The sequence below is a fragment of the Myotis yumanensis genome, unplaced genomic scaffold (assembly GCF_028538775.1).
Source record: "Myotis yumanensis isolate MYYU_CA2020_CCGP unplaced genomic scaffold, mMyoYum1.0.hap1 SCAF_9, whole genome shotgun sequence".
Lineage (NCBI taxonomy): Eukaryota > Metazoa > Chordata > Mammalia > Chiroptera > Vespertilionidae > Myotis > Myotis yumanensis.
Window position 1 is genome coordinate 83635245 of NW_027223760.1, and position 25290 is coordinate 83660534.

Genomic DNA, 25290 nt, shown 5'->3' on the forward strand with positions numbered 1-25290 from the left:
TGTGTGCACATGCCTGCATGCGGGTGCTGTGGTTGTGTGTGGTGCCTGCATGCTGTGTATGTGCATGTATGTGCTGTGTGTGATGTCTGCATGCTCTGTGTATGTATGTGCATGTGTGTCTGCATGGTGTGTACATGCACGTGGGGGTGGTGCCTGCATGCTGTGTGTGTGCATGTATGTGCTGAAGGTGTAGTGTCAGCATGCTGTGGGTGTGTTTGGTGTGTATGTCCACATGCTGTGTGTATGCATGTGTGTCTGTGTACATGTATGTGTGTGTGCGTGTGTGTGTGTGCATGTGTGTGTGCGAGCAGCAGAACCCACCTGCGCCTCCCGCCTGAGTGGCCCCCAGCCCCTCTCCGAGCCCACGAGGCTCTGTGCCCCTCACAGGGAAGCACCTGTCCTGCCCGCCAGCCTGCGGGAGGTGGGGGAGCGAGCCCACCGCTGCGTGAAGAGCCGCTGGTCGCTTCCGGGTGGAAGAACAGGCTGTGAATCAGATGAGCCTGGGCTCGAACCCTCTCCTGCCTCTGCTTCTCTCTGACCAGAACAGAGCAGGAGGAGCTGGGCACATTGTTCCTCCGTCCCTCCTGTCGGGGGTCCCCGTCGCCCCCAGGGGAGGAGAGAGGCCCGGCCCCGCCTGTCACAGAGCAAGGGCTCCCGGCTGCCTGGCCCTGGAGCCCCTGGACAGGACGGGGGCTGGGCTCGCTCAGGGACTGGGGACACGGGACCCCTTTCCCTTGGCCCTGGCCCCTGGCCCCTCAGGCTCCGCGGTTCCCAGCCCTCTCTGGCCAGGCCCCGGGGGCGGGCGGCGGCGGCAGGAGATGCTGCCTGTGAATGAGCAGAGCAGCGTGACTCTGATTGGCTTCGGGAGGCGGACACTCCGTCTGCATAAATGGCAATCGCGTAATCGCATCCTCTGTGCCTTTCAACTGTCGCGGAGGAGAGAGGGTGGACAGACAGCGAGGGCGGCCGCGTGAGTACCGCTCTGCATCCCGAGCCTGGGCCAGGCCGGGGAGCGGCCCCGGGGCTGGGACCTGGTTTGGGGACGGGGGGAGGTCTGCCTGTTGCTTCCAGCCGGGTGGATGGGTGTGGGGAGGACCTGGCCTCCAGCGTGTGCAGGTGGGGCTGCTTGGGAACTACCTGGGACACAGGTGCCTCCCCCCCCCCGAGTCACCCCCACGGAACACGTCTCGTGGGGCGAGGAGCCTGTGAGCCTTGATGAGACACAGGGGTGAGTGGCCATTGTGTCCAGCTGGTCCCTGAGGCATCGGGACCCAGGGGGCTGGGACACGGGGTGGAGGGGGCGGGGCCGGCAGGCCAGTTGGCAGGGTGCAGTTGGGCGCCCAGCCCCTGCTGCCGGGGTGGGGGGAGCCCAGGGTGGCCTCCCACGGGTACTTGTAAAATGGGTTTGATGTTTGTCCAGGGCTGGGCACACGTGGGCGCTGCTTTATTAATAACAGGTAACTGCAGGGGGAGGCGGGGCGGGGGGGGTGGGTGCGGCGCTGAGCAGCCTTCGGCCCGGGGTTCTGTTTGCTCCGTCCCCAGGGGAAATCCAAGCGGGCGGCCTGGGTTCCCCCAAAGCCCTGACTCCGAGAGGGCCGGCAGCTGGGCTCCTTCGCATCTGCAGGGTTTCCCTCCGAGCCAGACCCACAGCAGGGGCCTGGGCCACGGCGAGGCAGCCCCTCCATGGGTCCGAGGGGCCAGAGGGAACTCTCTCATCTTGGGGACAGCCCTGAGGTCCCCGCAGGGAAGGGGCCGTCCCAGGAGGACGCTGGCGATGTGCGGTGTCCCCAGGCCTTGGGAAAAGCCGAAATCCTGGGTTCGCTCGGCCTCTTCCTCCCTCCCTCCTCCCCCTCTGGCCCTGGTGGACGGCTCTGCACACAGCGGTGGGAATAACTGAAATCAGCAGGACCCTCCCCTCCCTTCAGACCACCCAGCCGGGGCTCCACCGCGGCCCCTCCTCAGGATGGCTCCCTGGCCCCCGGAAACTCCACTGGAGTCGGGGGGGGGGGCGGCGGGGAAAGGAGGCTCCCCTGACGGGAGGTTTCCATGGTGTCTGTGGGCATCCCGGAGGCGGGTGCTCAGGGCATGAAGGGGCAGTGCCGTGGACCGGCCGGGGAGAAAGGCTCACATCCCCCGTGTTCTCCGTGGGCCCGGGCGGCGGGTGTGGGGTCCCAGGCTGCAGGGACCGACCTGGGCTTGGGGGCGCCCAGAGCTGCGTGGACCGCCCCGCCTCCCTGGGCCCAGCGGCTCCTTCGCTGCTTTGCAAACAGAGCGGCTGTGCACACAGAGCGAGGACGAGTGTTTACCCGGCCGTTGGCGAGAGGAGGCGGGCGGCCTCTCCTGGGCCACTCTGCTGGGGTCGGGCGGGTCCCCACTGCACTCCAGGGCAGCAGTTCTCAGCCTGTGGGTCTCAACCCCTTTGGGGACCTAACGACCCTTTCACAGGGGTCGCCTAAGACCATCGGAAAACACATATATAATCACATACTGTTTTTGTGGTTAATCACTATGCTTTCATTATGTTCAATTCGTAACAATGAAATTGGGGGTCACCACAACATGAGGAAGTGTATTAAAGGGCCAGAAAGTTGAGAACGACTAGAGTCTAGGTCAATGAGGGCAAACCTTTTGAGCTCGGCGTGTCAGCATTTTGAAAAACCCTAACTTAACTCTGGTGCCATGTCACATAGAGAAATTTTTTGATATTTGCAACCATAGTAAAACAAAGACTTATGTTTTTGATATTTATTTTATATATTTAAATGCCATTTAACAAAGAAAAATCAGCCAAAAAAATGAATTCGCGTGTCACCTCTGACACGCGTGTCATAGGTTCGCCATCACTGGTCTAAGGGCAGGTGGTGCCGCTGGCCCGCTCCAACCTGGGGCTCTGAGTCCTCCGGCCACGCGAGACACAGGGACCGGTGCACACAGTGCAGGTGGCAGGGACGCCCACGGTGCGGGGAGGGGCCGGCTGTGGGCTCAGAAATGCCCCCTCTGCTGTGCGGCCCGTGGGACCTGCTCTGAGCCTTCCTGGGTCAGCAGTGGCCCCCCGCCCCCCGCCCCTCAGCCCCCCGCCCCCCGCCGCACAGGTGCTGGGAGCGTGAGGTGAGGTGTGCCCGGGGCCCACCTGGTGGGTCGCGCCACCTGGAGCCGGGTCACCTCTTGGTCCTTAGGTCGGGCCCACGGGCCCGCGTGGCCGCAGGTTCGACCTGTTGGAGTCGCGCAGGCAGCGCTCAGCCCCTGGGCCAGCGCCCGTGCCCGGGAGGGAGGCGCCGGGGTCAGTATTTGCCACGGAATCGAATCGGTTGTGGAGAAGCGGGCACTCCCGGGAGTGGCGAGCAGTGCGGGGCTCCCGCAGCTTGGAGGGGGCGGGGGGCACTTTCCGTCCAAGAGGCGTCCCTGGGAGGACCGGGCACAGAAGAGGAAAGTTCACACGCCAGTGCTGGGCGGTTTCTATAGGAACGGGCTGGAACAGCAAACAGCAAAATGATGCAATTCCAATTACCCTAAGTTCAAACGTTTCACTTTCATTACGACTGTAATTTGCATGTGTCAGGCGGTGAGTGATAAGAGCCCCCGGGGGTGGGGGTGGCTGCACACCGCCCTGATGGGGGGCGTCCCTGTCCCTCCGTGTGTGCGGCCAGAAGTGGAGCCGAGGGCCCAGCCCTCAGTGCCGTGAGGGCGCTGTGCCACCCTGCTCGGCGCCATCCCGCACCCGGGCGCCACCCACGGCAGCCACCACCGCCCGCCCGTGGGGCTGCGCCGTGTGCCAGGGACCCGTGAAGGCTCGCGAGGTGCGTGGCGGGTTGGGTGGGGTGCACGCGGCACCGTGTTCATGCGGACAGAGGAATGGGGCTGTGGGAAAAGGGGGGGGGGGGGCCCAGCTGCACGCCTGCGTGGTGAGCACTGACTGTCCGAAATCGGGGAATGGGGCAGCCTCGCCAGGTGTGAGGGTGCTGCCCGGCCTTTGCTTTTGAAATTTCTCAGGAGCTTCTCGGCTTTTTAATTTTTTTTTATTTTTTATTGATTTCAGAGAGGAAGGGAGAGGGAGGGAGAAACAGAAACATCCACGATGAGAGAGAATCATGGATCAGCTGCCCCCTGCACGCCCCACACTGGGGATGGAGCCCAGAACCCGGGCCTGTGCCCTGACCGGGAATGGAACCCTGACCTCCTGGTTCCTAGGTCAACGCTCCACCACGGAGCCACCTGGCCGGGCCCTCAGCTGTGTATTTTGTCACAACCGGCTGCGAGGGTGTGAGTGGGGATCGCAGTGATTCCCCGGGAGCAAGTGCACATGCTGCCGTCACTTCCTGACGGCCCTGCCACAGGGAACTGGGGCGGCGCGGTCTCAGACGAGGCTGTGCGTTTCGTGGGTCGAATGAGAGACAGCGCTGGAGGCTCCGTCCTCGCCCGACTGCGGGACAGCCCGAGAGGATCAGCCCTGGGCCGGGGCCCGGACCCACGCGGCTCCGTCCGGGCAGCTGCGTGGAGGACAGGGCCCTGCCGGCCTGTGGGCCGAGGAAGCCGAGGGGCAGGGAGCCGGCCTTGCAGGCTGGTGGACGCAGGAGGCACCTGGACTCCCACCCTGCGCGGCAGGAGCCACTGCGTGGGCGTGGGCGTGGGCGTGGGCGTGGGCCTGTGCTGGGTCCCTGTCCGCCCGCCCGGCAGCAGACGTGGCGCTGAGTGCTGAGCGGGAGAGAGGATGTGCCGGAGCCGCCGGGTGGTCCGGGGCCCGGGGGGAGCTCCCTGGTTGCCGGGCGCCAGGCCCTTGCACGGGCAGAGGGGGAGGCCCGGGGTCGGGTCCACCCTGGACGCCTCCATGAAGCGCGGCCCACGCCCAGGCCGTCCGTGTGCGGGAACCTGCTCCCGAGGGAGGCACCGGGGAGCTGCTCTGCGGCTCCGGGAGAAACTGGTTTTTGGAGTTTCTGGTCTTGAGGTTCTTCCCAGGGTTTGTCAGCCTGTGCTCGGGCCAAACCTGCTGGCCGTGCCTGCGCCCGGCTGCGCTCCAGGCCTCGGGAGCCCCAGCAGCGGCAGAGCGCGGCCCCTCCGAGGCCCTGACCTCACGGTGCAGGGCGCTCAGTCTCCCAGCCTCGGCCTCCGCGTCTGGGGGGGTTGCGGCAGCGGGGGGCGGGGCGGGGGGGGTGACCATTCCTGAGCGAGATCACGGAGACGAAACGAGAGAGCAGGCGGGGAGCCTGACTGGGACTTGGCACGTGGACATCCGTACCGAGGGGCACCCTCTTCTACACCAACCAGAGGACCTCATTTCAACAAGACACCTCGATTTCCCCAAAAGTCAGCGCAGGCGCGGGAGATAGTGGGAAGGGGTGCCTGTGTGTGGTGGGAGGTCTGTGGCTTCGAGCCGGAGGCCCCTCGGACACGGGAACAGCCCCTGCCCCGCCTGGCCTCGCAGCCTCACAGCCTCGCACCCGGGACCGCAGCTGCCCTGTCGCAGCCGCCTCACCCCATCAGAGGCCCACACTGCCGGCCCTCCCCGGCCCTCCCCGACCCTCCCCGACCCTCCCCGACCTTCCCCGGCCCTCCCCGGCCCTCCCCGCCCTCCCCGACCCTCCCCGGCCCTCCCCGGCCCTCCCCGCCCTCCCCGACCCTCCCCGGCCTTCCCAGGTCCTCCCCGGCCCTCCCCCGGCCCTCCCAGGTCCTCCCCCGCCCTCCCCGGCCTCCCCGGCCTCCTTTTCTATCTCGATCAAAGGGGAGCATTTACATGCTCTTTAGCCCTTTCCAGGGAGAACACGCAGCATCTATGACTCGGGAAGCCTCCCCGTCTCTCCTCCTGGGCCCAGAAGCAGCAGCGCAGGCTCGGACTCACTGGCGGCTTTCCCGGCCCTTCCCGTGTGGACCACCTGATGCGGCTTCTGGCTCGGCCACAGGGCAGCTTCCAGCAGTGAGAGGGTCCGGGTCCAGGGCGACAGCTGGTCGCTTGCCCCCCAATCCTCTCGCTCTGTTCTAACTCAGAGGCTCAGGCCAACACCGAGCTGCTTAGAAACAATGACTAACTTAGCATGTGGGTCCGTGACCGAGACACGTGTGAATTCTCAAAACACACCCAAAGGGCCACGCCCATTGCTGTGCAGCCTTTTTTATTTTTATTTTTAATGTTTTTATTGATTTTAGAGAGAGAGAGAGGAAGAGAGAGGGAGAGAGAGATAGAAACATCGATGATGATGGAGAACCGTGGATCGGCTGCCTCCTGCACGCCCCCCACTGGACAGTAAGCCCACAACCCAGGCACCTGGCAGACCGGGAATCGAACCCTGACCTCCTGAGCCACGCCGGCCGGGCCGTGGCACCTCCTTTAATTGTCCTTGGCCCTGCGCTGCCTCTCAGCGTCGTGTAAGCGGGCATGGGGCTGGCACTGCACTGAGCCCCTCACTGATGCGACCAGATGCTGGGCCCGGAGTCCAGGGCTGGACCGGCTCGCGCCCCGTGCAGTGTGGACAGGGGCTGCCCGAGAAGCGCCACGGAGCTCAGCTGCCGGCGACGCTGTCCGGTTGTGTCAACAGACACCGGCTCACGGGCCTGGCGAGGCACCCGCCACGACCTTGGTCACTGTCTACATCTCCCAGCCAATGTTTGCCCAGCCTGGGGGCAGGCAATCGCAGACAGACGCTCCGCGGGCGCCAGCTGCTCCGGGTGTGCAGCGAGGCCCCCAGGTGGCTCGGACTCCTCAAGGGCAGCCAGGTCGGACCCGACACACCCGCCGGGAAGAGCTCCGCGGGGGCAGGTTGGCGTGTGTCTGCCTGTTTTCGCTCAAGGCATCTGATCCTCCGAGAACCCAGGCCTCTGTCGGAACCGGCACGGCCCTCCCCCCGAGCCCCCCTGCCGGGGCCGGCTGCCCTCGGCTGAGCAGCTAGCAGTCGCTCCAATCGCTCTCACAGTCGCTCACCAGGGTCCACTCGTGAAGGAAAGGACCATGAGAACGGACTGCACCCACACACCCTTCTCACAGGTCAGAATAAAGTGACGAGCAGAGTGAGTCACACAAAAACGAAGACCGTGTCTGCAGGACACGCAGGCCGCCGGGCGCGTTCCGTTCGAGCTGCAGTCACACTGGGGGCACTCGGGGAGCAAGCACCTGTCAAAGAAGAACTCCAGGCGCCCGCGGAGGGCGGGGAGCTGTTGAACTTATCAAAGTGTGCGGACAGGTGGCTGGTGAGACAGGAGCCGGGTGGGCAGGGGTGAGCGAGGGGGCAGGTTACCTCCCGCATTCCTGCACGTCCACAGGCCGGAGGTAAAAAAAAATTATTTAAATATATATTTTTAACCATATTTTTATTGACTTCAGAGAGGAAGAGAGAGGGAGAGAGAGAGAGAGAGAGAGAAACATCAATGATGAGAGAGAATCATCGACCAGCTGCCTCCTGCACACCCCGCACTGGGATGGAGCCTGCAACCCGGGCCTGTGCCCTGACGGGGAATCGAACGCTGACCTCCTGGTTCATAGGTCAGCGCTCACCCTCTGAGCCAGGCTGGCCGGGCCCAAGGTGAAATTTTTAAGCCCAAACAGGCTTCACCGAGCCCAGACCGCTGGGTCCATTTCAGGACACTGTTCAGCCGCTTGGACGGCAGTGCGGTCGCCTCACCTGGTGCCTGTGACAGGGATAATCGAGGGTGGGGGCGGACCTGAAGGGACGGGAGCGGAAGTGGGAGTCCAGGAAGACGGAGCCCACACACCCTGAGCGGGCGACTGTCCGGGGCCCCTCCCCCCGAGGTGCCCACTCGGTGGTCCGTCTGCGTGTTCCCACGCGGCCGTGAACGCTCGCTGGCTCGGCCGCACTTCGGGCAAGAACCGAGGTCTCATCGTCTCACGGTAGTGTATTCCCCAGCCGGTGCGCGGCCGGTGCTGCCCTTCGGGGGGGGGGGGGGTGGACGTGGAGGCGATGTGTCCATCCCACCAACGTGCGCAGGACGGGCTGGCGTGGCCCTGGCCTCAGCAGACCAGCGGGCAGGCTGGGGTGCATGGTCACAGTCTCCAGCTCCAGAGGCGTTTCCCCGCCGTCCACATGCAGAACCAAAGCGCGCCTGAGCCCGGCCGGTGATTGAGCGTCGACCTACGAACCAGGAGGTCACGGTTCAATTCCTGGTCAGGGAACAGGCCCGGGTTGTGGGCTCGATACCTAGTAGGGGGCGTGCAGGAGGCAGCGATCCATGCTTCTCTCTCATCATCGATGTTTCTCTCTCTCTCTCCCTCTCCTTTCCTCTCTGAAATCAATAAAAATATATTTACAAAATTTAAAAAAGCGTGCCTGCCAGGGACCTGGTAGTCCCGGGCACCGGGGGCACTGCCCGGGCTGCCCCAGCGGTCAGCTGGCTCGGACGCGGCCACTCCCACGTAGGGTGCTGTGCTACCCCACCAATCAGTCCCCTCCTCCCCCACTGTCTCCTACAGGTTCTCTCTGAGGAAGCCCCTCACCATGGACGCAAGTGAATTCAGGCGGCGGGGCCGGGAGATGGTGGACTATATCGCCGACTACATCGAGGGCATCGAGGGGCGCCAGGTCTACCCCAGCGTGGAGCCCGGCTACCTGCGCCCCCTGATCCCCAGCTGCGCCCCCCAGGAGCCCGACGCCTACGAGGACATCATGAAGGACGTGGAGAAGGTCATCATGCCGGGGGTGCGTGATCAGGTGGGGGGGGGGGGGCGGGTGTGAACGGGGCGCCTGCGGCCGGGGCAGTCCACACGCAGCACCTCGCTGAGCCTCACGGCCAACCCGCTGGGCAGCAACCTGGTCATTTCTAGTTTGCGGCGGAGGCCACTGAGCCCAGAGAGGGTAGGGGACTAGTCTAAGGCCCCCCAGCCGGTGCACGATGGAGCCAGGATTGCAGCCCGATCGGGGCCTCCAGGGCGGTGCGCGTGGCTCCCAGGCCGGCCTGCTCGAGCCAGTGGGTGTGACGGCTGGAGGGGCTGGTTGGAAGTCCCCCCGCAGGATGGAGCACGCGCCTCCCGCCGTCAGAGCAGCGGTTTGTGGATCTATGTGAACGGGGGGCATGGCGGTCTGTCCAGAGTCACAGCTGGCACGGTGCCCCGAGGGCCGGGACAGGTGTGGGCAGAACCCCGGGCCAGCGGTCCTGAGGGCTGACTTCTCTGGGAGGAAGGAGACACACTGGGCCTCCTGTCCCCCCAGTCAGTCTTTCTCCCCTGCCGGGAGGAAGTCCCGGGGCAGCGACGGGCAGGAGCCCCTCAGGTCCTCCCTCCCACACCCTGGCAGCCGGGGGGGGGGAGGGGGGGCAGGGAGACAAGCCCTGGGGACCTTACAGGCACGCTCAGCTGCACCTCCCCCCTGCACCTCCCCTCGCCCCCCCCAGAGTCCCTGACATTTGCGCCCCGAGCCAGGCTCAGCGCTGGCTGCCGCCTGCAGGCTGTGCAAACACCCCGAGCCTCAGCCAGCCCCCCAGGGCATGCGCTCGGGTGAATGTCAGGCTCGGCTGCTGACGCTCAGACTGCCAGCATCTCCTTCCCGGGGCGCCACGGCCAGGGCCCGAGGTCTCGGGGCCCCGGGCGGGGGTCGGGACAGGCCGCTGGGCCCCGTCTCCCGGACGCCTGAGAGCTACAGCCCCACGTGGAGGCGGGTGACATCCCCGCACCCTCCTCCCCAGAGGGCGTGCTACGTGCTGGGCGGGCCGGGCGCAAGAACACATTCACGAAGCAACACTGGGCCACACCCCATCTCCACTCCTCCCTTATCTCCTTCCCCGGACCCCGAGGTCGCCCAGCCTGGCCCTCGTCTGCACCTTAGCTGTCCCCCCAGGACTCACAGGGCAGGGGACAGAGGGCAAGGGGCCGGAGGAAGGGCCTGAGCAGGAGGGTGGGGGTGGCAGCAAGACCACCACAGGCCTTTTAAAGGGTTTTATTGTTATTATTACATCTTTTTATTTTTATTTATTTTTTAAAATATATATTTTATTGATTTTTCACAGAGAGGAAGGGAGAGGGATAGAGAGCTAGAAACATCGATGAGAGAGAAACATCGACCAGCTGCCTCCTGCACGCCCCCCACTGGGGATGTGCCCGCAACCAAGGTACATGCCCTTGGCCGGAATCGAACCTGGGACCCTTCAGTCCGCAGGCCGATGCTCTATCCACTGAGCCAAACCGGTTAGAGCTACATCTTCTTTTTAGAGAATGGAGAGTAGGGAGGAGGAGGGGGAGAGAGAAACATCGATGTGAGAGAGACACATTGATTGGCTGCTTCCCGCACGCACCTTGACGGGGGTTAGGATGGAGTCTGCAGCCGAGGTACATGCCATTGACCGGGGATCGAACCCGAGACCCCTTTGTCCGAGGGCCAATGCTCTAACCACTGAGCACCCGCCAGGCACCATCAGGCCCTCTCACATTTTCCCGCCTAGACCTTCTTTGTACGGAGCAGTCTTAGGAAACAGGCTTCTGACGCGCTGGCCTCCCGACACGCACACGCCTGCCGGAAGCTCCAACCCTGGTTTTAGCCACGTCCCCGGCTGTGCGCACGGGGAGCCCTGGGTCCTGCGCTCTGGGGGCTCCACGCCCCGAGTGACCGCCCGTCCCCCCGCAGGTGACCCACTGGCACAGCCCCCGCTTCTTCGCCTACTTCCCCACGGCCAGCTCGTACCCGGCCATGCTCGCCGACATGCTGTGCGGGGCCATCGGCTGTATCGGCTTCTCCTGGGTGAGTGGCGGCCGGGGCCTGCCCTGGGGACACGGGGACACGGCGCCTGTCCTCAGAGCCCTGGGGGGCGGGGGAGGGGCGGTACCCGGTAGGGCAGGACGGGGTCAGCCCTGGAGAGGGTGCCTCTGGGGAGTGGATCCCAGGGAACTAGTGAGACAGGGAGCTTTCTGGAAAAGTCAGCAACCACCCAGGCGCTTCTGCCCGGCCCGGCTTTCTCAGAGCCGCTGGGTGTGGGCTTAGACCTCCGCCCTGGGTTCCGCAGCCGGGGCCTGGGAATCTGCGTTTCCACCAAGCGGACCACAGGGTTCCATAGAGTCTGCAGTTTGGGAAATGCCGCTGCCACTGCCCGTGTCCCGTCCGCCTGCTCCCTGCCCGGGCTGCTGTCCCGGGAGTAGGTCCCCATCAGGAGCCCCTGGGGCAGCTCCTGCACCCCACACCCACCCAGGCCCCCCTTGTCTGGGGACCAAACGCTGGAGAGACCCCTGCCCAGGGGGGAGCCGGCCCTGCCTCCTGGCTCCCTGCTCCCAGCACAGCCCCAGGGAGACCTGCTTCCATGCAGAGCCGGCACGGAGCTGCCCCACGGGGTCCGGGTCCCGGCGGCTGGCCCACGGGGACCCCACCGCTGGGTCTGCCCTGGGCCCCCTGCACCTGGGAGCCGAGGGGGCCGCTGGGGTTGGCTCGTGCCGACTCGGGGGTGAGGCCTGAGTTATGAATGTGGGTGCCCAGCCCCCACCCCCAGCTGTGCAAAGTGCAGGCAGTGATGTCAGCACCCCGGGACCTCCCCTCCTCCCCAGAGCTCCCCGGGCAGCCCCGGCCGAGACCCGTTCCCTCCCCCCATTGGGCAACATGACACCAGGGACAGGGACGGGGATGGGGACGGCCGAGGGCGCCGCTGCCTGCCCAGCGCTGACCTGCCCTCTCAGGGGCCTGAGCCCCCTCTGCGGGGCCAGCAGCCCGGGCGCAGCCACCGTGACCTGGACGGCCTCGCTCTGTCCCTGCTGGGCTCCCGGCCTCAGACGCAAGGTCATCTGTTGCCTTAGAGATGGCGTAGAGGTCACGGCTCTGCGGGTCCAGAGCCGCCTGTCCCTTCGGGCGACGTGGCCCCGCCCTCCTGCTGTGTGTGCCCTTTCTGGGGACAGTCCGACCCCCTTGGGCTTGTCAGGCTGCTGTCTGCCAGACCGACTGCCCACAGCCAGGCTGGAGCCCGTGGCCACGCTGGCTTAGCTGGGACTGGGGGACCCTCACCCTCGGACAGACAGGGCCGACGGGCAGAGGGGTCCCGCCTGCTGTCACCAGCCGTGCGTCCCCAAGCCCCGTGAGCCCCACGCGAGGGGGAGGCGCGGCCCCTCCCGGGTGCGGCCACGGCCACTTGCCCCCAGTTGCAAAGCCTGGAGAGCTTTTAGGGCACCAGCTCGGGCGTCGAAGGCAAGGTCAGAGCCACCAGGGCCCCACACCCAGCTCCCGAGTCAGGCTCACGCAGCTCAGTGTGACCAGCCTTTCTAGAGCCTTCCATCGCGCACACGGTGCCCGCGCCCTGTGGCAGGGTCATTGCCGGGGGCACTGCGTCTGCCCCGGCCACTCTGCCACGAGTCTCAGGCAAAGGGCCCCTGTTCAATGCGTCTCCGGCTTCCAGAGCAGCTGAGGTGGGACAGTTTTTAAATATATTTTTACTGATTTCAGAGAGGAAGGGAGAGGGAGAGAAACATTAGTGATGAGAGAGAACCATGGATCGGCTGCCTCCTGCACGCCCCACGCTGGGGATCGAGCCCACAACCCGGGCCTTTGCCCTGACCAGGAATCCACCCGTGACCTCCGGGTTCATAGGTCGACGCTCAACCACTGAGCCGCGCCGGCCGGGCCTGGGGTTGGACGATTTTAACCCGGGTTCCCTGGTGGGTGACACCCTGCAGCTGTGCATACACCAGCCCCCAGAGAACTGAGGCTGAGAAGGGGGAGGGGCGGCACCTCCAGGAGCCAAGTCTGCGGGTGGGGACGCCCTCGCACACAGACAGACCCCTGGCCTCCTGGGCGGACCTGGGATTGGGCCTGGCGAGCGGTCCTCCGTCCCCAAGGGCAGAGACGGGGGTACTTGGGGCCCAGAGCGGCCCAGGGACGCCTCCTGGAGGCAGGGCCTGCGCTGCTCGGTCCGGACCCGTCTCTGTCCCTGCCTCTCCCTGGGGCTCCACCAGGAGAGGCACACGCTCCCCTGGGGATGGCCCGTCTGCGGATGCTTAAACGTCCGGTCACACGGGTGACAGCCGAGGCCCGGTGGGAGCAGAGCCGCCCTGTCCGTGCGTCCCTCTGTGGGGAGCGACAGGGAGCTGAGGGCGGCCGGCGGTGCTCCTCCCGCAGGCGGCCAGCCCGGCGTGCACGGAGCTGGAGACGGTGATGCTGGACTGGCTGGGGAAGATGCTGCGGCTGCCCGAGACTTTTCTGGCCGAGAAGGGGGGCGCAGGAGGCGGCGTCATCCAGGTGAGGCTGGGGCAGGTGGGGGGCAGGGTGAGGAGGGGGTCCCAGGGGCCCGGCCACAGGGCGGGGCTGGCCCTCTGGCTGCCCCTGGTGTTGCTTTGGGAAGAAGCCCCGCTGAGCCGGTAGGAACACTGGGCCTGGTGGGGACCAGCGCTGTCTCTCTCGCTCCCGCAGGCCCTGCGCGTAGACACAGGGGTGGCTGTCCCCTCGCAGGTGCCCAGGGTTAGGGCGGCAGCGACTGGCACGTGCGCGGTCCCCGCCACCGGCCACCATGCCCGCGCCCCGCCCAGGCGTTTCTCAGTTAATTCTGCGAATTTGGGGCCATGTCAATACCCCCATTTTGCAGGCCGGGAGACTGAGACACAGAACAGGAGGGGGCGTGCCCTCGGGCCCAGGCGCCCCGCTCCAGAGCTGGGGGCAGGGCCACTCCTGTCCGACCACAGAGCCGTGGCTCAGCCCCACACCGGCTGCCCCCAGCCAACGGGGCCGCCATGGCCACACGCGCTGACGGCTTCCACAGATTCTCCATCTGCCTTTCTTTTTTTAAACATATTTTTATTGATGTCAGAGAGGAAGGGAGAGGGAGAGAGAGAGAAACATCAATGCTGAGAGAGCATCCTGGATCGGCTGCCTCCCTCACGCCCCTCACTGGGGATGGAGCCCGCACCCGGGCCTGTGCCCTGACCAGGACTCGAACACTGACCTCCTGGTTCAGAGGTGGACGCTCACCACTGAGCCAGCCGGCCGGGCTCCGCTGCCTTTCCTATGCACTGGCTGAGCTCCTCCCCCTCATGCCTGTGGGCCCGTGAGCACGGCTGGGGGACAAGGCACCCATCTGGGGATGAGGCCGCCCGAGGACCACCCAGGATGCCTGCCCCAGGGGGTCTGCAGGGCACAGGCCACGGAGGGGCGGGTGGGACCCACTGACCGGCCGGCCGAGTTCCCTCTCTGGGGTCGGGCGTGGTGACAACAGTGGGAAGCTCAGCTCACTCGGACAGAGGGGCTTCCTCCTCCAGACGGGGTCTCCGGGGGCCCAGGCCGCGTTGAGGCGGCAGCTCTCCCGCCACGGGACCCCGAGAACCCCGAGGCCTCGCGTGGGGTGGCCACTGCGCAGGCAGCTGGGCTCCCAGTCCCCAGCTGCCCACCCAGACAGTCTCTCAGCCCCGTCTGCACGGGGCTGTGGGCTGGAGTCCAGCTCGGCGCCCCGGAGAATGGTCCCTCGACTTCTCTGGTTTCTAGAAGGTTCCCCTCCGTGGCCACTCCCCTTCCCCGTCTCAAAGCCGGCTGAGCTCCATCTCGAAGTCCTTCCTCCCTCACGTCCCTCGGACACAGATGGTTCTCCCGTCCAAGGGCCCTGGTGACGAGGTGGGGCCAGGCAGGCAGATCATCCCGCTAAGCCCCGTGCCGAGCCTCTTAACGTAATCCCATCACCAGATCCCTGTCCCCGTGCGGTCAACAGGCCTCGGTCCCGGGATGGAGACACGGTCCTTTGGGGGCCCTTATTCCGCTGGGCACGTCCTGTGTGGGGTGAGCTGGCCTGTCCGGGCGGTGGGGGGCTGGGAGTTGGCCTCCTAGAGGCCCCTCAGGCCGTGCTGACCAGGGATCCCACCCGCTTGGCTCAGGGGCCTGTGCTGTGACGGTGGGACTCCTCCGGGCCCCGGCCCACGGGGCAGCTCAGACCCACTCCCTGTCCTCTATTTTTTAAAATATATTTTTATTGATGTCAGAGAGGAAGGGAGAGGGAGGGAGAGAGAGAAACATCAGTGATGAGAGAGAATCATCGATTGGCTGCCTCCTGCACGCTCCACACTGGGGAGGGAGCCCATGCCCCGGGCCTGTGTCCTGACCGGGAGTCGAGCCCTGACCTCCTGGTTTATGGGTCGATGCTCAGCCCCTGAGCAGGCCGGCCGGGCTGTCCTCCATCTGCCTCAGTGCTCTGAGCGGGAGCCCAGGAAGATGTGCCCAGCCTGACCCGCTCGCCTCAGGAAGCAGCAGGGCCGTTCGCCCTGGGCAGAGCAGAGCGTCCGGACAGGGCAGCGTCCGGTGGTCAGGTCTGCGGCCGGCCCCGCCGTGGCTTCCCTCCCGCCCCCACGGGTCCTGTGTGCGCCACACCGGCTGGGCCTGGCGGGCGCCCGGGTGGCGGCGTCCGGAGCTGCGGGAGCTGCCCGGTGCATCTGTTATCTTTTCCTTAAAGTCAGTTCCATTGTCCAGAGGGAGCGGCAGCCTGCATCTGGTGGCAGTGACCCCGGCTCCTCTGGGCCCAGGACTCAGCTCCCCCTCGGACCCCGAGGCGCTGGGCTCGCTGGACCCGGGCAGGTCTGAGTCTGTGCGGCAGGAAGCGCGTCCGCCCTCCCGGCTGACAAGGCTGGTTGGGGTCATTTGCGAGGCCCCCCGCCCCCTGCCCCCCCAGCTCCAGGCGCAGGGACAGGCTCCAGCCAGGCTGCGGGACCCGCGCCCTCCCAGCCATAATCACAGCCTCCGGCCAGCGCGGCGGCCTCTGAGGCAAATGTCAAATCACCCTCAGCGCTGGCCAGCCGGCTGCAAGTGGCCCCTTAATTGGCTCTGAAAGCTCCAGCTGCTTCCCGTGGGGGTGACCCCGGGGTCGGGGCGGCCATGGCAACCTTTGTCTCTGTGACTGGGCAGGATTCATGGAGCTCCCAGCAGGGGAGAGCCGGCTTCCAGCGCAGGCCCCCCAACCCGCTGACCCCTGGCGCTGGGGTGCGGCTGACGGGGGTGTCATGGGCTTTTCTAAAACCACTCTTTTTAAAAATAAATATATATATATATATTATTGACTTCAAAGAGGAAGGGAGAGAGAGAAACATCCATGATGAGAGAGAATCATGCATCTGCTGCCCCCTGCACGCCCCCCACTGGGGATCGAGCCCACAGCCCGGGCCTGTGCCCTGACCGGGAATCGAACCCTGACCTCCCGGTTCACGGGCGACACTGAACCCCTGCGATTTAATAACGCGCCTCTTCAGCCTGGGCCCGGCTCCTCTGCTGTGCTCTGAAGCGCGTCCCACCGTCTCTGATTCAGGGAAGCGCCAGTGAGGCCACGCTGATGGCGCTGCTGGCCGCCCGGAGCAGAGCCACGCGCCGCCTCCTGGCCGCCCGCCCGGAGCTGACGGAGGCCGCCGTCATGGAGAAGCTGGTGGCCTACGCCTCCGACCAGGTCAGTGTGCCGTCCGCCCCGAAGCTCCAGCCGCCTCCAAGATCTGTGCTTCATTTCATTTCGTGTCAAATCAAATCAGAACAAGACCCTGCAGCATCCTGTGAAACCCCAGACCCGTCCCTCAGGGGTCAGGGAGACACCCTGTGCCACTGAGAGGGCGCGGGCTGCAGGGGCGCTGAGTCAACCCAGCGGAAAAGGAAGCCCCTGTGAGGTCACGGTGACCAGCCCCGGGCCGCCCGCCTGCCGCCCCCGAGCCCACCTGGCCACCCTCAGAGCGGCCTTGGGGCCCCTGGGAGACTCAGAGCCTGGGCTCCTACCCAAGCTCCGTTATTTTATTTTTATTTTTTAGATGCATTTTTATTGATTTCAGAGAGGAAGGGAGAGGGAGAGAGAGACAGAAACATCCATGATGAGAGAGAATCATGGATCAGCTGCCTACTGCACGCCCCGCTCTGAGGGCATGTGCCTCGACCAGGAATCCAGCCATGACCTCCAGGTTCATAGGTTGACGCTCAACCACTGAGCCACACTGCCAGGGCCCAGCTCCTTTAGTTCACGTTCTGCGATCTCTGGCAAGTTGTGTACATCCTCTGAGTCTTTCCCACCATCCAATGGGGACGGAAGCTCGTACCCGGGGGTCCTGATTCCCCGAACAGTGGCCCAGCCGACCCAGGGCCAGGCTGGAGGACTCCGCACATGAGGTCTGTGGGTCCACTGAGCAGCGCTTGAAAAGGGTTAAAAAAAAAAAAACAACCCAAATGCAGAACAAGCAGGAGGGAGGAGAACGGAGCTCGCTCGGGAGGGAAACTGGGGTCGGAAGGTCAGCGGAGCGGCCCCGCCCGCAGGAATGCGGCCCGCACGCGCTGAGTGGGTGCCGCTGACACGCTTATCTCCCTGCCTTTTTAACCCGGCCTCTCAGCTGGGAGAGCTCGGTCCCAGCTCATCCATACGTGTCTCCCGAAATAAACGCACCGCCCGCCCGTGCCTGGGCGCGGCGTCCGGAGGCCTGGCGCTGTGTGGTCTGGCTCGGGGGAGACACCTGCGGGGGGGCGGCTCCATGGCGCCCACTGCCCCGTCTCCCAGAGAGCGTGAGAGAACGTGCGTGTCGGTGCTCGGCACCGAGCTGGTGGGCGGGCGGCTGAGAAGGCGGGGGCAGCCTCTCGCAGGGGTGCTGTGAGGAGTCCCCATGAACAGGATCTGGGGGTTTCTCGGTTCTCCCCAGGGGGCTGCGTGGCAGGCACCTACCCGCCCCCCCCAGTGCCCAGAAGGGAGGGAGGGGAGAGGGGGGCTCATCACACGGGTGAGGACCATGGGCTCCTGTTCTGCTGGGACCCCCCAGCCAGCCCTGGGGAGCAGGGCTGTGCGGGGCTGAGGGGCTCAGTGTTGGGGGGTCTCCGCAGCTCTGGGGAACCTGCAGGCGAGGGCAGCCACTGGGCCGGGACAGAGCAGGCCAGGATGTGCCCTCGGGTGGGCGGAGCGGAGCCTGGACGGCGGGCGCTCCCGGAGCCAGGGCGTAGGGCCAGCACGGGCAGCGGCCTAACTCTGCTGCTCTCCACAGGCCCACTGCTCCGTGGAAAGAGCGGCACTGATTGGAGGAGTGAAATTCAAAGCCATCCCCTCGGACGGCAAGTTCGCCATGCGCGCGTCCGCCCTGCAGGAGGCGCTGCAGCAGGACAAGGCCGCCGGGCTGGTTCCTTTCTTTGTAAGTTCGGCGGCACTGGCTGCAAAGGCCCCTGGGAATCGGCGAGGCCTGGGCGCCAGGCCGCTCTCCCGCCCTGGCCGGCCCCTCCTCGCGAGGCTGGAGGAGGCCTGTGTTCTTCCCCTGCACAAACCTCGGAAAGCAGTGAGCGGGCCCCGCCTGGGCCCCGCGGGGGGAGGGTCTCATTTCCTGTTCCTGTAAGGCGACACCGCGGGACCACGGTCTGATGGTTCTTTGTTCGAGGGGCCGAGGGGCCGTACCTCCCCGCCCAGGAGCGCGGTGGCCCTGGGCACAGGCGATGTGCAAGGGGAGGAGGCGGTCGGCGTGGTAACGAGAGCCTGGGGACTGTCACCCCGACGTGGCTGGGCAGCAGGCGGGGTCCTGTGTGGGCACAGCGCTGGCCCCGGCTGTTCACCGGCTGCACGTTGGCATCAGCCGGGGGGCTGAGAGGAGGCCCGATGCCCAGGCCCTGCCCGGGTTCCGTTTCACCAGAACCTCTAGGGATGGGGCCGGGCATCGGACCGGCACTGCCACTGAGGGTCCTCGTGTGCCCCAAGGACGAGACACACTGCTGGGGGCGGGGGGTGCTTCGCTCTCGGGCGTGTCCCCACCGTCAGAGCAGCTCCTGGGGGGCAGGTGTGAGTGGCCACTGGCTTATTATCTGAGACCAGTGACCAAGGGCCCGTGAAGCCGGAGGGCGGGCGGCCCGGACCCCAGAGGGCAGCGGCCTGAGCCTGGAGCACTAGAGTATCCGGTGGTTATAACTTGCACGTGCGTGGCAGCTCTGCATCTGGCCCTCGTCGTGTGCCCACGGGGAGCCCAGCTCTCAGTCCCGGCTCTGTGGAGAGCCCGGTGTGCGCTGGGCAGGTTGGCACCGGCAGGCGAGCCTCTGCCCTCCGGGGGGCGCGGGGCCAGGGCGGTTTCCTGGCTTCTCGGTGGTTCGTCTCCCACCTGCTAAGGGCAGGCCAGAGCGGGGGCAGTGCCCGCGGGGGCACATCTGAGTGAGCAGGCGGACCGTGGGGTGAGGTGGGCGGGGGCGCAGGGAATGGAACGTGTCCTCCGCAGCAGGACTGGCCGCCCCGCCGGGGGCTGTCAGCCTCGGCGCCAGCCTGGCTCCCCTCCCCCTGCGCAAATGTGATTACGCTTCTGCTGAAATCAGGTTAGCGCCGCGCGCGGAGCCGGTAATCAGAGCCCCGAGCGGAACAGGTGCTGGGAGTTAAAGTGGCTTCAGAGAACCAGGGCAGCTGACTCCAGCACCCAGACGAGCAGAGGGCTCCTGGGCCCCTCCACCCAGGGCCCGGGCCCCGCTGCCGCCCCCCCCGCTCCCCTTAGGCTGAGGGGCTGGGGCTGCCTGGCAGGGACTCTGGCAGGGCCCGGGGCGCTGGACTCTTTTCCGGGATGGACGATGAGTCCATCTCCGCGTGTCCTTGACGCGCCCCCGCCCCCACCCCCAGCCCCACGTGGGTCCCTGTGAAGTGAGGGCCATACGTCCAACACATGAGGTTGTGTGATGACTGGCTGTTATGTCACAGGCCCGGGCCTCGGAAGCGTGACCTCTTCCTGTCCCCCGAGGCCGCCCCGGGCGAGGAGGCGTTAGTCACGGAGCAGCGGCTGCGCTCAGCACGCCGCCCCGAGACCAGGCACGCGCTGTGCCCACCTGAGCAGATAGAAAAGGCTTCTAATTGTTTTAAAAAAAATCAAATACTTTCTATTGAATTTAATATTTACGTCATTTATAATAAGCTATGTAACTTGCAAACAGAAGCGACTGCACTGAGGCGGTCACCGCTTATCCGAGGAAAAGCGAGGAAAGGGCAGGGCGGCCCAGCGACCGCGGTGCCAGTCCTACGAGGCTCTGAAACGTGGGGACGTGGATTCCCGGCAGCACTAAGGTGGCCAGGCACCGGGCGTCCGAAGGGCGTCCTGTCGCCCCTCCTTTCAGGACGCAGGAGCCTCAGAGGCCCGAGCTCCGCTCCCGAAGCCGGGCTCACCCACAAGGATGTCAGCGCAGGTTGTGGTCAGGGAGGGTCGCGGGTCCCGGGGACCCACCTCCCCTGAACTCCCGCTCCGTGGCCCACCTGGTCCCGGAGGACGCAGACGTGGGAGCACGTGGCCTTGGCCCTGCAGGGTGGGTGCGGGGAGGTGTGGAGGAAAGGGCGCCGAGTGGGGCAGGGGGCAGGGGCCAGGACCTGGCCGGTGGCTGTGAGGAAACCCCAGCCCAGCGAGCCCCTCGCCCCATGCCCCAGAGCCAGCCTCCACCCAAGTCGTCTGCCCAGGTGCCTGGTGTGAAGGTTGCGTGTCCATCGTGCCTCTCATCATCCATGTTTGTGGTCCTTGGGGATCATGGGGACCCTGCTGACCGGGAGGACCGCCCCTCCCAGAGCCAGGAAAGGGCTCCCTGCGTGGAGCCTGTAGTGCAAACCTCTGGGGCCTGACACTCGGGGCCACCCGCCCAGACCCCCGAGCTGCGCACCAGGCAGCAAGGGCTGTGTGTCTCTGTATGTGTCTGTGTGTCTGTGTGTGTCTGTGTGTGTCTGTGTGTGTCTATGTGTGTCTGTGTGGACCAGCCTCCACCCCGTGGCCACGGAACAGCTCCCATTAGTCACTCCTCCGCCTGCTCGGCCTGCCTCTCCCGTGCCTCTGGCAGGAAGCCCAGCCAAGGCTCCTGCCCACGCCCCCCCTCCGCCCCCTGCGCAGCCCTGTGCTCCCGCGTGGCCTGCACGCCCCGCCTGGAACGTCGGTAACAGGCCGGCTTTCCAAGGCAATGGCGGCCGCCCAGGCCTCTCCAGGCCCGAATGAATGAGCCTTTAAAGCAGCTGCCCCGCCAGGCCCAGCGTGGCCGACTCCAGGGCCGGCGGTGGCCTCTTCCTGCCTCGGTGGGGGCCACGCTGCCCGGCTCCCAGCCGGGGGGTGTGCAGGAGCCGAGCCCCAGGGCTGTCACCCGAGCCCCAGGGCTGCCAGGCGCTGGCTCAGCTCTGAGGGGCACTCGGCGTCCAGCCACAGGCAGGGGTCGCGGGGCCGCCCCAGGCCTCAGGGTCCGACCAGGGTTTGCGACCTCCCTCAGCGAAGGCCACGGGCTTGGGTGACACCCCAGCCTGTCCCCCCTAAGGAGGATTTCCGTCCGCGGACCGCCCGGGAGCGCCGGCCGACCGGGCTCTGGTCCACGCGACGCTGTGTGCAGACAGGACTGCCTTCCGTAGCGCAGCGCCGTGTCTACCGTCTGAGAGACTGGGAGGCAGCGCCTGGCCCGTGTCCCGCTGCGTGAGATAGACAGGGACCCTGCGCCCTGCTGGGTCCCCAGGGAGCGCTGCCTGTGTGTGGGCACCATGGTGGGTGCGTGGCCCACACACACACACACACACACACACACACACAGATATACAGACCACACACACACACACAGATATACAGACCACGCAGATACATACACACAGATACGTACACATAGAAACACACGTGCAGACATACACACACAGATATACAGACCACACAGATACACACACATACATACAGATACATACACATAGAAACACAGACACACACATGCAGACATATACACAGATACATACACACAGACACACACAGATACATACACATAGAAACACATGCAGACATACACACAGATACACACATATGCACACGCAGACACACGAACAGACACACACACAGACACGCACATATACACTCACAGAGACACACACACGCACACACCGAGCTGAGGAGAAGGAAGGACACCCCGGTGTTCTTGGCAGTGACGTGTGAGAGCAGAGGCAGGGGCACTGGCGTGGGGCGGGCCCCCTCCTGCCCTCGGCGCCGCGGGGACCCTGTGGGTCTCTAGCCTCAGCCTGGCTCCCGGCGGCTGATGTGTTTCTCCCCACGGGGTCTGTGTGCCGTCGCTTCGGCGAAGACCTACGTGCCTCAGACCCGCGTCTCCCCCAGCGGAGGGTCCCCGGCCCCGTGTTCCGGGCGCCGGGCCGCTGGGCAGGGGGGATGGCAGTGACCAGGTGGGGCCTGAAAAGGTCGTCTGCTTTGTACGCCCAGGTGGTGGCCACCCTGGGGACCACGCCCTGCTGCTCCTTCGACCGCCTCTCCGAAGTGGGCCCCCTCTGTGAGTACCCCCCGCCCTCCCTCCGCAGGCTCCCGGTGGGCGTGGGAGCCCACAGACCTGCAGGCTCCCTCCAGAGTGTGACTTACATCATAACAAACAGCATCGCCTTACACCAGCGGTCCTCAGCCTTCTGGCCCTTTCAATACAGTTCCTCATGTTGTGACCCAACCATAACATTATTTTCTTTGCTACTTCATCACTGTCATGTTGCTACTGTGATGAATCATCATGTAAATATCTGATACGCAGGATGGTCTTAGGCGACCCCTGTGAAAGGGTCGTTCGGCCGCCAAAGGGGTCGGGACTCACAGGTTGAGAACCGCTGCCTTACACAATAAAGTGGACCCCAGCATAGTGCTGCCTCACGCTGGGAAGGCTCGCAAACGCTTTGTATGTTGTTGTTGTGGTGAATCCTCACCCGAGAATATTTTCCCATGGATTTTTTTGGGAGAGTGGAAGGGACGGGGGGAGAAAGAGAGAGGCATCGATGTGAGAGAGACACATCGATTGGTTGCCTCCGACCAGGGCCAGGGCCCGAGGAGCCTGCAACCAAGGAACGTGCCCCTGACTGGGATCGAACCCGGGACCCTTTGGTCCGCAGGCCGACGCTCTACCCACCGAGCCACACCGGCCTCGGCCAAAGTACTTTGTATTTGCCACGACCCAGACCGAGTTAGCTTGGGCTCCCTCCGCAAACTCCTAACGGGGCCCCCGCACAGCGCGGTGGAGCTGTCCCACACACGTCATTTGTAAGAGGGCACGGCCTGCCTGCCCCCGGAGAATTCCCCTCCCCGCTCTCGGGCGCGCCCGGCGGGAGGGCCGTGTACCTGCAGACTGAGAACCATCCGCCCTTGAGCAGTCTTCCCCGTGTCTCTTCCCGCTTCCCCAGACTCCTGGCCATGGCTAAGCAAAGTCCTTAAAGGGATTAGCAGAGCAATGCCCAGAGCTCGGTTCCCCAGAGGAGGGTCTGAGAGCCTGTGTTACGGGCCGTCTCCCCTCCACCCCCACCTGGGGACCCCGGTTTTCTCATAGAGCCCAGGGTCTGCCTGGAGGCCAGGGGCCATCGCGTCCATCTTCCCGCACTTTCCGCGCACTCGCTGAGCCCCGGTCTGTGCCAGGCACAGGAGGCCTTCCTGCAGGTCCCTGCCCTCCGCTTCCCTGCCTTCGAGGGGAGGGGCTCCCAGGATCCCAAGACCGGCAAGTGATGGGCTGTGGGCTGGGACCAGGTCAGCGGCCAGCCCCACGCGGCCCCACGCGGCCCCACGCGAGCCCCACGCGAGCCCCACGCCCGCCCCACATGAGAAGGGCATCTGTTTGTGAGCTCACATGTCGCTCTGGTTTTCAGGTAACTGGGAGGACCTGTGGCTGCACGTGGACGCGGCCTACGCGGGCAGCGCCTTCATCTGCCCCGAGTTCCGGCACCTCCTGGACGGCGTGGAGGTGGGTGTGCTCCCTACAGGGGCCACTTTAAAAAATGTGCTTTTATTGATGTCAGAGAGGAAGGGAGGGAGAGAGAGAGAGACATCCACGATGAGAGGGAACCACGGATCGGCTGCCTCCTGCACGCCCCTCATGGGGATGGAGCCCACAACCCGAGCCTGTGCCCTGACCTCCTGGTTCCTAGGTCAACACTCAACCACTGAGCCACGCTGGCCAGGCTGATGGGCTACTTTATTTATTTTTTACTTTATTTTATGTTTTTTGTTAATCTTCCCCTGAGGACATGTTTCCATTCATTTTTAGAGAGAGTGGAAGAGGGGAGGAGAGAGAGAGACAGATAAACATCTATAGGGTGTCTCAAAATTCACGCAAGAAGTAATTTTGATAGAAAACACAGGTTTATAATTAAAAACTGTAAATTTTTTATAGATTCATAAAGTATACAGTATAGGGTTATGTATGGACTAGCACATCGGGTAAATGGCCTCCACGGCTTTGCTGGCACAGATGCAAAGCCGTGGTCTTCATTGGTCTTCATTGTCCCTGCTCCTGGGCCATCATTGGTACTTGGTCATGCTTATCCAATGGAAGGGATTGAAATCAAAGGGCAACAGATATTAGAATCTGATTCAATAAGCCAAGTAAAATTAGGCTTTTATTTTTTGTTGTTGTTAATGCTCACACAAAATTCAAATCTTGCGTGAATTTTGGGACACCCTATATGTGAGAGAGACACATCGATTGGCTGCCTCCTGCACGTGCCCCGACTGGGGCTGGGGATTGAGCCGGCAACCGGCAACCGAGGTGCGTGCCCTCGACCAGAATCGAGCCTGAGGCCTCTCAGCCTGTGGGCAGCTCACGGGCAGGAAGTTCCTCCCGCCAGGACTCAGGAGCCTGGAGCGGGACTGGGGCGGTGTGTCCGGGAGGAGATGGGGCAGAGGAGCCACGGCATCCGCTCTGTGCTCAGAGGCAGGGCTTCGGCGGCCTCACCGTGCACAGGCGCAGGGGTGAGGGCAGGAGGCGGCCCGCTCGGACCGGCTCCCCTCCCTCCCCGCCGAGGTGGACTCCGAGGGGTGTTATCGGGGTCAGAGGAGTTAGTCGCCTGTAACGGGCTGACCACGTCTGGCAGTCAGCGCTGGGCGAGCATCCGACACCGTAATTGTCGCCAGGCCTCGGGGCCGGTCCCTCTCTCATGGCACTTGCCCATCGATTTTCTGATTTCCAGTTGGGCCTGATCATGCCCTCAGGCCAGGACAGCGGGGCTGGAGGCGCAGAATACCAAGTCCCCGGCTTCCCAAGCAGCCGTCCTGTGCGTGCCTTGGGAAGTAGCACGGGCTTACGTGGCCATCACGTCCACCCCTGAGTCCCTCCTTCACTCAGGGATGATGCCTTGACCACTGCGTGCTTGCGAGGGCTGAGGTCAGTCCCCGGGCAGACACGGGGACACAGAGGTGCCTGTGAACATGGGGTGCCGAGGCTCTGACAGCGGGGTGCTGGCGCCCAGCTCGGCAGGTCCCGCTGATGCCGGCTTTGCTGGGTGCTGGGAAGTGAAGCATAAACACCTTACATGGTGGGTGGCACCCACCCCTCCCCAGGCCCGGCTTCCCCCAGCGCCAGGGAGGAAGGGCAGGCGTTGGGGGGTCTGGGTGCCTCCCCCGGGCCTGGTCCTTTCTCACCACCAGGTTTAGGGTTTCAGACCTTTTCCTGCGACTCCCTTCTCTGCCCCATG

At 64.8% G+C, this 25290-nt stretch overlaps 1 protein-coding gene across 5 annotated transcripts in view; it reads left to right on the forward strand.

The window, feature by feature from the left end:
• DDC (dopa decarboxylase) overlaps positions 1-25290 on the forward strand; it is a 41462-nt gene that overhangs the window by 2629 nt on the left and 13543 nt on the right. The window contains exons 1-8 of one of the 5 annotated variants that reach the window (XM_070424840.1): positions 935-970; positions 8414-8639; positions 10557-10670; positions 13023-13142; positions 16180-16314; positions 17873-18016; positions 22055-22121; positions 23467-23561. In XM_070424840.1, the coding sequence (XP_070280941.1) occupies positions 8439-8639; positions 10557-10670; positions 13023-13142; positions 16180-16314; positions 17873-18016; positions 22055-22121; positions 23467-23561 (876 nt within the window). In that variant the 5' untranslated portion in view covers positions 935-970; positions 8414-8438. Of the gene's footprint in view, positions 1-934; positions 971-1207; positions 1229-3598; positions 3798-6951; positions 6974-8413; positions 8640-10556; positions 10671-13022; positions 13143-16179; positions 16315-17872; positions 18017-22054; positions 22122-23466; positions 23562-25290 lie in introns of those variants that run through there. The other 4 variants (XM_070424844.1, XM_070424843.1, XM_070424845.1 and 1 more) reach the window with 4 other exon arrangements.